Raw genomic sequence first — 14,670 nt, forward strand, 5'->3', positions numbered from 1 at the left:
TTTTCGTTCGTCTTAGCCATAGGCCTGCCGGCTTCGCTATGATAGATCTAGCATCAGGATTGGCTGAAATATTCCCCTTACAAACAATTTTTAGCGTAAGACGTTTTTCTGAGTACTGGCTTGAAGAGTCAAACAGAGTGAAGTTGTGTTAAACACGAATGTTTTGATGTTTCAAATGTAAACATATACCATAACCATGATAGCAAAAAGGATAATTAAGAATATTTTAATAATTATGCCATTGATGACTTGAGTCATTCGCGGAAATGTTGTCCGCCGTGTACACAAACCACCTGTGCAAGCAGATTTTTCGTAGCTAGCATCGCGTTTTTAAAAAAATTATTGTTGGTTTAACCTTGAAAGCCCTGTATACAAGAAACGTGCATAAATACATATGATTTTCAAGTTGCATATGCACCCTCTTTTGAATCTTATCGCCGCTTTGCTAAAATACTCTAGCTTGGTTTCCTAGCATAACCGGCGCCCTCCCCCCCCCCCCCCCCCAAAAAAAAAAAATATAGAAGAAAAGCCTGTGACTCCAGCAAAATTTTGATCTTACGTCAATTACTGCGAACAGCTGTTATGTGCATCCAACTTCTCGATGCATATCGAGAATCCCAAAAGTTATTTTTAGAAGCTCCCCCTGGTGTTTCTAGGGAACTCTGAGGGTACTTTAGTGCCAACCGAAGCACCTCAGGAAACGGCTGTACTGGCTAGGAGGCTCCCCGCAAACTGAAGTAGTGTACAACTTGCGCGCAGCAGAAGATGCGGGCTTTCAATATAGCGCCAACCTTTGGCAAGTAGGGTCGACATGCAAGACACGCGTGGTTAGTGTGTCCTGTCGATTATGGCGTTGACCTTTACTCCTGGCGAAATTTGGGTGCAAATTTTTGTCACGAACCAGCAAATCTTGCAGACAGCACGAGTATATATAGCTAAATGAGAATCAGTGGAGCGATGTAAGGGAGCGCCACAGTGCGTGGGCATCGAGGATGCTGGAACTGCTGGCTCCTCGACCAACGCTGCGACGCACGGGATAAGCCCGACGGAGTACCGTCGGCGTCTCTCACTGCCCAGTGCAAGCATTATCTGTTCGCTTACCCAAAGCGGCCGTGGCATATTGGCTAGAACCCTGAGCTTGACACCGCAAGATATTCGGCACAGTACTCATGATATAGTTGATGCGATACTTTAATTGCGCTTTGGCCGTGCTTGAGCCAGTGTGTAAATAATTACGAACACGATCGATCTATTTTCTACGTCATAACTGCTATTCGCACTAATATTTGTCTCAAGTTGAGTAAAAGAAAACTGATGCTGTGCTCGGCGTGTACAAAGAAAAGTGGAGCCCTGCTGAATTGCCAGACAGCTGGCCGCGAGACGCATGTGGATCCGCGAAGAGCCACATATCGTTGCTCGAAGGCCGTGCGCGTATATACGTGTCCCAGGCTTTCATTACGCGTTCTTTGTTTTTATTATATTCTTAGTTCTTCGAAGCGGTTATAATTTTTCTGTTTCTTGTATGATAAGCGAAACGGAGTAGCCGCCATCAGCAATTACGACGACATCTCCATTGCACACATATTTAGTACTGAAATAATAATAGGAGACACGTTCACCACGTACCTTGTGGAGACTTCGAACTGACGTTCGGCATACGAGGTTGCTCTTTCTCTGTGCCTTCGGTGGCTGGTCATCCAAGTCCTCGACTTCAAGTGACACCTTGGCTGTCTCGTTTGGTTGCCCGGGAAGTGAGCACTCAAGCCTAGCCATCACCACGGAGCTCGTCGAGGCCGGCGACTCGCTCCACGAGACGGACCGCGTCAAGCGAAGCTGGCCGGAGCTTGCATCGAAGGCCAGCCATTTGTCAGCGTCTAAGGCGAGCAGAATAAAATAAAGCGGCGCTTTAGCTGAATACGCTTGTACTACGAGTGCGCATATATTCAAAATTTCGAGTCAAATTGTTATTGCTGCTCAATTCGCATTCGATTCGAGAACTCACTATTCGAAGCTTTCGAACCTTTGTTTCTCTTCGAATGTAACAGTTAACAATACTTTTTGTAGACTACAGAAAGAAAGGTGCAAGTGGTGACTGTTCTGAATGACTCTGCAGTAGGAGAGCCGTGGTTTATGGACATATAAGTTGACGAGCAAACGCATATAGGGTACCTAACTTCTGCTCAGTAATTTCCTATCGTACGATATTGATGCCTCACCTTTTTAAGCAGTTACGAACTTATTTTTTCGATTTATTCAGGACAATTTATTGCTTGGACAATCACCCTGTTTGAATTTCTTTAGGACAATGTGCATCGCACTAACACAATATACTCTACGTGCCTTTGGTGGCGTGCTAACGTCTCCGTGTTTTATACAGTCATTGTGACGTTGTGCCCTTCAGTTGTCTCTCATTCACGAACTCTTCACTCGACCCGACATCCAGCTGTGCACGGCGTCGCAAGTATCGAATGATGCAAACAAGCATTCTTTTATCACAAGATGGACTCCCCACGTCCTTTATATTTCGCTTTGTTCATAAATCAAGAAATATTCACTATTCGACTCAATATTAGATGGCTGTTTTTCTCGAATATTCGCGTTCGATTCGCCACGGAAATTTCGCTATTCTTTCACCCTTAGTGTGTACTGCAGTCTGCGTGATACAGTGATTATGCAATGGCCTTGAACTGTACCACTGGAGGAGGAGGAGGAGGAGGAAATAAAGAGAGCAGGCAGGGATTTTAACCAGAAATGCGTCTGGTCGTCTACCCTACTCTGGGGGACTGGAAAGAGGGAATAGAAAGATGAAATAGAGAGAGGGAGGGGAGGGGGAGGAAAGCCGTGGTGAGCTCACGGACGCACTAGGAGCGCCTGAGCAAGTCAAAGGCGTTCAGATTGGACAGTCGCCCTCAAGAAAGACAAAAGTGCCTTCACGGCTTTGTAGGCCGACGAGCGATGGGGACGGTCTTCAAGCAGCGCCTGCACGGACAACAATCGATCGTCCAGTCGTCGCAATGCGATAGGTAATGTTTGTCTTTCCGACTGAAATCGGTGACAGTGGCACAATAAATATTCTATGTTCTCTTCGCCGCCGCAGACGTCGCGCGCAGCACTGTCGGTCCTTCCAATCAAAGTAGTGTATACGCTTTCGTGAAAGCCACTCCCAACCATAGCCAGTATAGAAGCGATGCCTCACGTCGCTGAAGCCCGGGTGGAGGTCGGAGTCGGAGCAAAGTGTTCAGTTCGTGCAACCTGGTGCGCCTTATATTTAGCGTGTTCCACTCTGTTAAAGCGAGTTTGCGTACCAGGTGACGAAGCTGCCTTGCAGCGTCTGTCCTGGAAAGAGGAATGGGTACGCTCTGTAGTTCTTTATGTGCCTCCCAGGTAGCGTTGTCTGCTTGATCATTTCCACTAATCCCGCAATGGCTAGGTAGCCACTGGAAAATAATTTCGTGGCCTTTCTGTTTGACGTCGCAGTGAAGTTTGACAATTTCGTACGTTAGCTCCTCGGGAGCTCGATGTCGGAGAACTGACTGTATGCTGTGTAAAGCCGGTGTCGAGTCGGAAAACACGGCCCATGTACCAGGACTCTCTGTGTCAATAAACTGAAACGCACTGTGCAGAGCTGTGAGTTCTGCAGCCGTGGACGTCGTGACATGTGACGTTTTGAATCACAGTGTTATTACTCTCGTCGGCCTCAACACAGCACCGCCAGAACTGGTCGTAGTAGTCGATCCGTCAGTATATATGTGTACGTGGGTACTGTATCTCTCGCACAACTGGAGTAAGCTCAATAGTTTTAGTGCAGACGGTGGTAGATCTGACTTTTTCTGAAGTCCCGGAATTCTGAGATGTACTTCTCAGATTGTAGGTAATGAGCCAAGGAATTGAATGGGTGGTGCTGTCGAGTGGTTGTACGGAAGCCACGAACAGTTCTCCATATAAGAGACAAAGACTTTCGGGGATCCAGAGACTGGCATGCAGAAAGAGATCCATAGTTGTGAAGCCAGCTTATACATAAGACGCTGTATTTTATTCTGTGTGCATCTGGCCAATCTGAAATCATGAGTGGACTTTGTTCGCCTATACCTTCGTTCCACACGCTGGCGAATTTCCCGAAGTTTGCCTAGCTCGATGTTGAATTCGGTGCGTGCGGAGATTTTCAAAATCCAATCTTTGACAACCTGCAAAGCAACCGTTATTGCGTCTCCTAGGCTGGATGGTATGTCGTCTCGACAGCCGTCTTCCAGAATTGATTTAAATTTCGGCCTGTCGATGCATTGGACGGCTCCGGAGAACTTGGAGTTAGTCAGTCCCTCAATCGTGAGATAAGTGGAGATGTGGTCACTTTCCCGCGTTTTCAATTTCGAAAACCATTGAACCCTTCTGTTAAAGGAGCGCGAAACAAATATAAGGTCGAGGCAGCTACTATACGCTGTTCCTCGCAGATAGGTGGGGCTTCCATCATCTAACAAAGTTTTCGTTCAGAGGCAATGGACACCAATCTTCTGCCCCTCGAGTTAATCTTGGAGCTCCCCCAGAGATAATTGTGGGCAGGGAAATATCCAGTGATCATCCACGGCTGTGAAGTCATTGTCAAAATTTCCCGTAAACACTCGCAGTTTAGACGACTGGATTGTGATAAGTAGGCTCACAGAATTGTGAAAGGGATCTTCCTCTTCTTCACAGTCAAACACACGTACTGGTTTTCACTGTCAGGTGACACTGGGTGATGATCATATGTCAAATCACGGCGTATGGAAACAATAATCTTGCTGCATTGGCCGTGGGTAGATGACATAATGCACTCATACCCGGACAGTCTGATCGAAGATGACAGGTTTGCTTCACAAATGACGATGATGGGAAACTGATTCACGAATATAAGCAGACGAAAGTAGGACATAATAGACTTAGGTCCTCTGGCATTCCATGGAAAAAGAGGACTTCCTGTCGAAACGATGGCATCTGGCTCGCAAGCACTGAGCCCAGGGTGTCCAGCACCTGCAGCGCGCTCCGCGCCGACGGGGTTTTCATGTTGCTGAGTAGAACACGCATAGCATTCATCAGTTACCGCAACATTATTATGACCTGGCGATCATCAGGCGTCGTTGCATCAGCGGTCGTCGATGGCGGCGGTATTCAATGTGTCTCTGTGGCAGGTTTTGCGCTTGGAAGTGCGGGCCACTCTGGAGGATGATCGAGTCTTGCCACTTCCTTCGTTTTCGTTCAATATTTCCTGGTGGCGCTCCACGTCTATGCAGCAGTCGCTTTGGCGGAAGACGGCGTGTTGCTTGGTGCGGCGTTTCGTTGCGCTCTTCGGTGGCGAAACCGTCACCGCCTAAGTGTAGCGGCAGCCTCTCTGTGTATTGAATGATCCCGAAACATGCGGTTCAGAACTGCGAATTTCTTCCGGACCCACAGAGAGTCCTTCGATGAGGCTTCGTGAAAACCATGACAATTAGGGCACTTCAGGACAGTCGCGCGGACGCCGTCTTCTGAATGGGATTCAGCACACCGCGGGCACCGAACATTGTTCACAGAGACGCTTTTTACATGGCCAATCTTAAAGCATTTGTGACATTGAAGGGGCTTCGGTATGTAAGGTCAAACTGAATGGCGGACATGGCTAACTTTGACATGGGAGAGAAGGCAGTCCCCCTCAAACACAAACTTCACGCAGCGTATGTTTCCGAATATGGTGAGATGCGTGGTGAGATTTCTTTCTGTTGTTTGCTTTATTAATATTGGCAAGTCATCGGCCGAAATGGAAACGTTGACGTCGTAAATGATGCCAAAAGTGCCGCTGCTGCCTGTAGGGATCATTGATCGCACTTTTACTTTGTTGATTACCATGACATTCCGAAGGCTTTGTAGTGCGCTACGATGTAAAACGTCTACAGCCAGGACAGTCTTCCATGTGTTTATTCTCACGTCTTTAATCTCATTCGGTGCGATACCCTCGAGTAACAAAGAAAGAACCTGCCTGTTCAGGAGCCGCAAATTGGTCGTACGGTCCACGGGCAAGAAGAGAACAGTGTGCGGCCAGCGCTGTGGTATATCCTTCACGGTTGAAACACTTGCCGGCTATGACCCCCGCAGCAGTCTTCTTTTTACCGTTCGGCGCATAACAACCTTGAAGTCGTCGTCCGAGGAGCCGCAGCTGTCCCAGTACAACTCGGTGGCTTGGCTGTCTGCGTGGCTCGACTCGCTCCCGCGTTTCCTGGACGTATAAGCCGACCCGGCGGCTGCACGCCAACAAGGTCCTCAGCAGTATCTTCTTCCATTGCCGCAACGAGGGAGCGACTGGAGAAACCGGCAGTCCCGACCACGTGACGTACGAAGCACCACGCACGGCCGCAAAAATGCCGACAAAAGGAAGAGGTAGATTATGGCCTGCAATCTGGAATAATGACACGACCTTGAATGATAATAATCTTGAAGTGCTACTTTGCGTATGTCGTCAGCTATCTGGATATACGACAGCTGATTGATGCGGTACTAGCTTATGGCTGTGGATCCTGTAAACTGTATGTAAATATATGTACTGCCATTTGAACATACGAATAAACTGAATCGAATTGAATCAGCACTAAAGAGATGCAGGGCATGGCGCACATGACTCAGCGCCTTTGTGAGATGTGCCACTGTATCAAATAGCTTACATGGGTAAGCTACTTGCGACCACAATCGTGCTTTTTGGTACCCGATGCAGAAGGCACATTCCGTAATTACAAGTCTTGTGGTATGAACATGGCAGACTACGCATGCCACGTTTCTGTACTGGCCACACTTATTTAGGACAGTGCAGTGAAGATAAAAACGTATTTTCTTACAACGCGTAATAAGCGGCGGAGGACATAAAAATACATGATAATCAATGATTTATTAAGTTGTTACCTAAATCTCGCTAATATATTAATCAATTAATTTAGGGCATATGCTACAACTGTAGGAATGAAGCTAGTCGGTACTCAAGTCATGTCCACACAGCAGAAATTCCAAGACTAGCCCGTAGTTCGCGACATTTCTACTTGCGGAGAATTGTATTGACGTTAATTCAGCGTGCCATTTTCCTAGGGGGCCTCGATGCGCGCTCTCTCGCTCACTCTGTTCAGGGTGGCGACGACCGCGTCGTCTGCTATGACGCACCCAATGTTCAAGTCCACTCTGCACTACAGTGCGCCCAGCGTGGCTGTTCGAGACATTTTTTGTGTTGTTTTTATTGCAATAGAAATTATGTGGACACTCCAGGAGCATTTCTGCCGTTGTCGTCGCAGCTGTCGCCGTGGTGTTCCGTATGAAATCCAAGGGCGATAGCATCGTCACTGCGCGCCAAATGCTGTATGTGCGAGTATGTATGTATGTATGTATGTATGTATGTATGTATGTATGTATGTATGTATGTATGTATGTATGTATGTATGTATGTATGTATGTATGTATGTATGTATGTATGTATGTATGTATGTATGTATGTATGTATGTATGTATGTATGTATGTATGTATGTATGTATGTATGTATGTATGTATGTATGTATGTATGTATGTATGTATGTATGTATGTATGTATGTATGTACGTATGTATGTATGTATGTGTATGGATGTATGTGTATGTATGTATGTATGTATGTATGTATGTATGTATGTATGTATGTATGTATGTATGTATGTATGTATGTATGTATGTATGTATGTATGTATGTATGTATGTGTGTATGCATGTGTGTATGTATGTATGTATGTATGTATGTATGTATGTATGTATGTATGTATGTATGTATGTATGTATGTATGTATGTATGTATGTAGTTCAACGAACAGTGGTCTGCTCCGGACCACCGTCAATTGCACTTCGCTCCTTGAAGAGGTAGGACGTGTGTCGAGTGAGCTACTGAACAACACTTTGCAATGTAGTGAACGCGCTTTAAAACATGGATCCGGGACTATAATGAGGTGCGACACAATGATAACGCATTTCTCTCGCACTTACCCTCTAAATGGCCACGGAATATTTATATTTAGGTACAGAAGTCCGTGCAAAAGATAACTGCGTGAAAGCGCCACCAGAGGGTAAATTGCCCGACGCATTACAATTAACTTTACCTGCTAATTCTTTATTATCTAGATCGGACGACGTTCAGTCCAGCAGCTTTGTCTCTGGAGCCCTCATTTGCTTGGTACATCGAGAATCACTGGGCATGGAAACATTTCCTGACGAATGTGCACTGAAACGACATACCCCATCTGCCTTCTATTTCTGCGCCAATGTTAGCTGGTATTTTCTTTGAAGTAAATAATGAGTGGTTAAAATTGAATTCAGGGCCCCGATTTTGCAGTGATGCTTTTTCTGATGCTAGTCCTTTTTCGCGCGTCGTCAGTGGTCAGAGCGACGCTCCGTCCGTGTTATCAGCGGGATCAGCCGGCTGTGAACAGTGAATGATAAGAGGGCCAAAGAATCGGGCGGAAGCACCAGTACAATATTGCAGCCCTGTGTGCATTTACGAATTTACGTGCACACCGCATGGTGCAGCCCATAACCGTTATTTCGGAAGTGATACGCGCAAAGAAAAAAAAAAGAAGAAACCATTGCAACGTAAAATTTATAGGAGGCTGACTCCGGTGCATGTTTTGCTACTGCATCCTTCAATCACACTTGCTTTCAATTCACGACTATGTTTCCGCCGCCTCAGTTTAGCATATTTTATTGCACTGGTGGCACGCCTCCACCATTGGCTTCCCAGTCTTAGTAGAATAACGCGGGCCCGTTCTGAGGCTCTATACGAGCAACGCTGTAATTTGAATGCTGTAGGGCGAGTGAGGGAGTCACAAAATTCTCGAAATTGTACTAATTGTCGGAAGAGTAGAACTCTTGCCGAAAGAGAACTTTGGGCGTATTTGGTAGATAAGTTATGGTGGTAGTGTGTGCTTAAAAAGGGATTAGGTTTGGGGCTGCGTACCTGAACTAACCGCTTTGCTGAATATTGGGTTTAATTTCGCAAGGTTGTGTAAAGTCAGATAATTTTTCCCAATGTCACACTATCAAGTGAACGTTCCCAAAATGTATTTGTTTGCTCTACGTATTACTTGATCTTGTAGTTGAGCGCGGGAGTTGGCCGACGTTGAAGGGAACTTAAAGAAATGAAGGTTTGTTTACATTACGTACAGGAATAGAACAAAATTAAATAACACTAAAAGTCGTCGACGGCCGGCAGCAAATCGGGCGCTGCAGCCCGCGGCAAGAAGAACGTTTCTCTCTTCTCGATGGTTCTTTGGCTTATACCCCCTTCAGTCCGTCGTGGTGACGTCATTTTCAGCCAATCGTCGAGCCCGTGCAGGCGTCGTCGCGTTCATCCAATTGGGGAACCCGTACAGGTGCCGTCATGTTCACCCAATCGTATAGGGCGCCCGTGCAAGCGGCGTCATGTTCGGCCAATGGGGACACTCCATAGGCTGTATTCTCCGATGGGTGCCTCTATCCGGCGCCACTCAGCTGGATGGGGCAGGTCGCTTTGAACGACACTCCAATGCTGCAAGAAGCATTTCTCGGGACTAGGGTCAACTACCTCGAACCATGCACGGGCTCCAGTTGCACTTTCGGGAAGCGTCACGCAGCGGCCAGACTTTTCGTTCGGCATTACAATCACGTAAAAGAAAGTAGGGCATGTCGTACTTAGGCCGTTTGGTGTCATTTGCCCCGTTTAATCTTCACCTTACATAGGATACTTCCGTTTGGGCCTCTCGGAAACTTATCGAATGGTTAGAGCACTGCGGCACGCCGCATCAGGTCATTCGCAAGACCCACAACAAGGCGTACGAGAGCTGCACCTGTACGTCAGTCGTCTGAACTCGGCTTGAAAATGGCGTGTAATGAGGGGACATCAATTCATTTTCAGATGGAAAAAATTAAGTGACACTATGGGGGGGGGGGAGGGGTTGGCTGTTAGAGCTCAACGCTCAAAGAAGGGGTAAGGCTGGGGCTTGTTGGCTGTTGTGCCATTACTACAAGCCCGGATTCCGAATCGGCAAGATGCAGAATTTATCCTGCGAGCGCCCTTTGGACAAACCCGGGGCTGCGCCGAAAGACACAGCGCCCTAATTCTCCCTTGACAAGTCAAGATGCTGAGCCGTCAGGCAGCGGTGTCCTGCGGAGAAGCATCGGCGAGCAACATGTTCGAACGTGTCACTAAGTGCCAGACAGCCCGGCGCCGCACCTTCTTTCGCCTGGAGGTCACCGCGCGCGCGAACTTTGAACCGGGTGGCCAGCGCGGTCGCTGGTTGGACCTCTCGGACGACCGTAGAGTGCTGGCTTTGTATTGGGCCGTTTGAGTGACAATGGTTTCTCGGGGATTATAAGGCCACGACGAGCCGCCTGGAAAACCGGATCCGCCGACCCACCGGGGGCAGAGTGCCGCTCTCGACTGGAGAGAGATGTGTCACGCGTTGCAGTCTCGCCGAACGTCGCCGTGCGGGAACAGTCGCGTTTGCTGTGAGCTCTCGGCCTCAGTGCCGATCCGATCCTGTCCTGTATAATGACCTGTATATAGTGTATAAAGTCCCTTTTGTTATTCTCACCGACGCCTGACTCGGAGTCTTCGCTACCAACGCTCTGTCACGAAACGGGTGACGAGCGCTACGGGACCACCTCAAAGTCGTAATAGTGGTGGCACCGGTGCAAAGTCATAACACTGTACATGTTCAATTAAAACGCGCTTACTGAGCAACAAGAAAGAAGGGAAAGGTCTGCGTGTCTTGTGTGTCCTTTCCGTGCGAACCTGGGACCAAATTCACAAAGCTTCGCGTTCGTAACTGGTGTTTACAGTTGGCCGTTCGCCTTCGCTAATTTAGTGTCCAGAAGAAAAAAAGTGACCTCGTAATAAAAAAGAGTTCAGCCAATTCTGATGCTGGACATTATATTAGCGGAGGCGACCGGCCAACGGCAAACAACACTCACGACCGCAAAGCTTTTTCAATTCGGTTCCAGGTGCCCAACGGCACATGGACCTTTCCGTGCGTTCTTGTTGACTGTACTTTTGGCCATATGACGTTCCTAAACAAGCATCCTAGTTCAGCTCTGTTCCAAATTGAGCGAGCATTGACTAGCACAGGCCAGTTATCTAGAAAACTGTCTCGAAGCGCCAAATTTCTCAAGCCTGACAATCTGCGCATACATGACTTAATATGCAACATGACTGATTATTAAAGTTAGACCAGCCATCCGAATAACTAACGCATGGAACACACGCTATTGTGAAAAAAAAAACACATACGAAAAAGAGAGATTACTTTGGACCGAAGTGCAGTGAGTTTGATAAAAATGATTTTGTCTTTTAAGATTTTTTTCCAGCAGCACTCTGCCACAAGTTGGTAGCAGCGTTAACCAGTAATTTCATTCAAGAAAGAAAATAATGCGTGCCTGCGCGCGCGTGTGTATGTGTGTGCGGAGTGGGGTGGGGTTGATAAAAGTACGAGAACAGCATTGGGGTGTTAAGAGGGAAGGGGAGTGTTATGGGCTGCTATTACGAATTTCCTTCTTATACTTTTCACTCGGGTATTACGTGTTACTCGGCAAACAGGCAAACGGAAAGCCTTAGTGGACATTGACGGTCGTACGTACAAAAGAACCCAGGCAGAATATGGGATTCTGCTCACGTGTAGTGCTGCTATAGCACTATTTCTGACAAGGCCAAGGTTCTGGAGCGTGCATAAGCTGCGTCTAAAACTCTCTTATGTATCCAGATACACTTAAGCCATTTCTATGCACTGTCGTGACTGGTGAGTGAATGGCTAACACAGCTCAAGTGTAAAGGGCGAGTGCCTAGAGGCCGGCTAAGTATTTTTGTTATTTTTTAAGTCTTGCTCGCGCTATTCTAAAGGGCACTGACCTTGGCTTACGGCGTATGTTGGTTCCAAATCCGGGCAGAGGGCTCGCGTGGCTGGCGGCCTAACGAGGTCGAGCACAGTGCCGGCAATGGCCACTTCGTGGATCGAGTATTCGAATCGGAGGCCGTCTTCAAAACCGAAGCAAATCTTTCGCCTGGACTTGCATGCCTTGGATTGCTGTTCTTTCGACAGCAGTATGACGAGGAGTTGTGCCCGGCTACTGTTCGTGGTCCCATTGGCGTCGTTCACTCGAGCTTCGACGACAAGACTCCACTCCGCTGGCCGGTTTGCTGGTCGAGCTAAGCGGAGAAAAGACAACAACAAAAGACAATGTCTGTACAGAAGTTGCAACGAAGCACGATACTTTTACGGTATGAAACTGGGGCCGAATTCGCAAAAGTTCTCGTTCGTAAGTGTTGTTTTCCATTAGCCATCCCGTCATCACTAACAACATGTCCGGCACCACGATTGGCTGTCGTCTGATCTTACGAAAAGTTCCAGCATAAGTGCTTTTTTCGTGAATACAGGCCTTGATTCTTAATCCCGCGTTCAGTCTCGTTATAGATGGCCCATCTGCACAGAAATTCTGCTAGGCAAGAAAGTTTTCTCAGTTGCGAGCGTTAGGGTGCCCGTCACTAACAAAAGTAGCAATCATCTTGATAACTGGACGATCACGGCGGTCCTGACCATGGCGATGGCCAATGGCGTATGGCGCTTTCGTTAGGTAATTTTGGGAATAGATGCGAAGATATAAGATCTTCACAATATCAATAGCAAAATCAATCAATCAATCAATCAATCAATCAATCAATCAATCAATCAATCAATCAATGAGACAGACAGATATGCTTTCTCTCGCTCTCTTTCTTGACCTAAAAACTCCTTGTCATTGGCCGGTCTCCTTTGTTAATATGTTCACCATCGCGGTTTGTTGGCTTCTGCTCTTGAGAATACGAGACCAGCTAGGGCCCGAATTTAGAACGCGTTTGGCACGCTACAGTGGTTCGTAATAACAGGAGACAGCCAATTTTGATAGGGAACATATACATGCGGGCGACTTGCCAATAATAAAACGATTTTATGAATAAAACGCTTAGCGAATACTTGGTCAGCCTGCCAACTTTTGTATGGGCTGAGCTACGAACACGAATATGCCTGTGTAATGTGCTTCAACCTGGAATACGCAAGTGAAACAAACAAACAAACAAACAAACAAACAAACAAATAGAACAGATAACTAGAATTACCACATGTACAGAGACAATTTCCCCGTTTTTCGGCAGCTCCTCTTATTTAAAACGTATGTCGAGGACTATGTGACCTACCAATAAACAGGGACATTGGCTACTATAAGCAAATGGCAAAAAGCTTGTCATTTATCAGCTTGTTTAGCGTCAGCTTGTTTAGACGTTTTGGTTCGATTAATTTATCACATATCGTGGTTCTTGAGGCGCGCGTTCAGGTATGCACAAAGTAAGAACCCTAAGACTGCACACAATTCCGTTTCGCTAAAGCGAAAATCCTAAGCAACGTTTTTGTGTCAACCCTTCAATTTAATCATGCTTCAGGCAACTACAGGGCACTTTATTTAATTAGAAGCCTCAGAGCATGGCGTCGATGGCGTCGATGGCGGCGCCGGCCATATCCGCCGCCATCGCCGTGAAAGGCAGTGTATAACACTCCCAGGGCCAATTTTTACACAAGTACGCAAGCAATATTCACTATTAGCTGGAATCGCAGCCACCTCGGGTACAGCGCAGAGAGCAGCCGAGAAATTCCAGCCAAGCGCCAGCGCGAGCAAGAACAGCGACACCGACCCTTTGGTCTTTGTCTTTCTCACTTCAGGAACCATGCAGCCGCAGTAACGCTTGTGCTATCTTCGTGCTCACAATGGCCCCACGAGTGAGGAGTAGCCATCTTGGCGACACACCAAAGGTTAACAGACCCACACCAAAGGTCGTGGGAGTCGAACTCACGACCTTTGGTGTTAATTAGGGCGAATTTAGTTAAGGCACGGTTAATTAAGATATAGTTAATTAATGTATTCGAACCCAGTACCTTTGGTGTTAATTAGGGCGAATTTCGTTAAGGCACGGTTAATTAAGATATAGTTAATGTATTCGAACCCACTACCATTGGTGTTAATTAGGGCGAAATTAGTTAAGGCACGGTTAATTAAGATATAGTTAATTAATGTATTCGAACCCACGACCTTTGGTGTTAATTAGTGCGAATTTAGTTAAGACACGGTTAATTAAGATATAGTTAATTAATGTATTCGAACCCACGACCATTGCTGTTAATTAGGGCGAATTTAGTTAAGGTACGGTTAATTAAGATATAGTTAATTAATGTATTCGAACCCACGACCTTTGGTGTTAATTAGGGCGTATTTAGTTAAGGCACGGTTAAATAAGATATAGTTAATTAATGTATTCGAACCCACGACCTTTGGTGTTAATTAGGGCGAATTTAGTTAAGGTACGGTTAATTAAGATATAGTTAATTAATGTATTCGAACCCACGACCTTTGGTGTTAATTAGGGCGAATTTAGTTAAGGCACGGTTAATTAGGATATAGTTAATTAATGTATTCGAACCCACGACCTTTGGTGCTAATTAGGGCGAATATAGTTAAGGCACAGTTAATTAAGATATAGTTAATTAATGTATTCGAACCCACGGCCTTTGGTGTTAATTAGGGCGAGTTTAGTTAAGGTACGGTTAATTAATATATAGTTAATTAATGTATTCGAACCCATGACCTGTGGTGTTAATTAGGGCG

At 46.4% G+C, this 14,670-nt stretch overlaps 1 protein-coding gene across 1 annotated transcript in view; it reads right to left on the bottom strand.

The window, feature by feature from the left end:
• LOC139049438 (proto-oncogene tyrosine-protein kinase receptor Ret-like) overlaps nucleotides 1-14,670 on the bottom strand; it is a 379,568-nt gene that overhangs the window by 82,127 nt on the left and 282,771 nt on the right. Inside the window, exons 3-4 of the mRNA XM_070524812.1 lie at nucleotides 11,888-12,184; nucleotides 1,627-1,874 (exon numbers count right to left, since the gene is read on the bottom strand). Coding sequence (XP_070380913.1) covers nucleotides 1,627-1,874; nucleotides 11,888-12,184 — 545 coding nt within the window. The remainder of the gene's footprint in view (nucleotides 1-1,626; nucleotides 1,875-11,887; nucleotides 12,185-14,670) is intronic.

This window comes from Dermacentor albipictus, chromosome 1, assembly GCF_038994185.2.
Source record: "Dermacentor albipictus isolate Rhodes 1998 colony chromosome 1, USDA_Dalb.pri_finalv2, whole genome shotgun sequence".
Classification (NCBI taxonomy): domain Eukaryota; kingdom Metazoa; phylum Arthropoda; class Arachnida; order Ixodida; family Ixodidae; genus Dermacentor; species Dermacentor albipictus.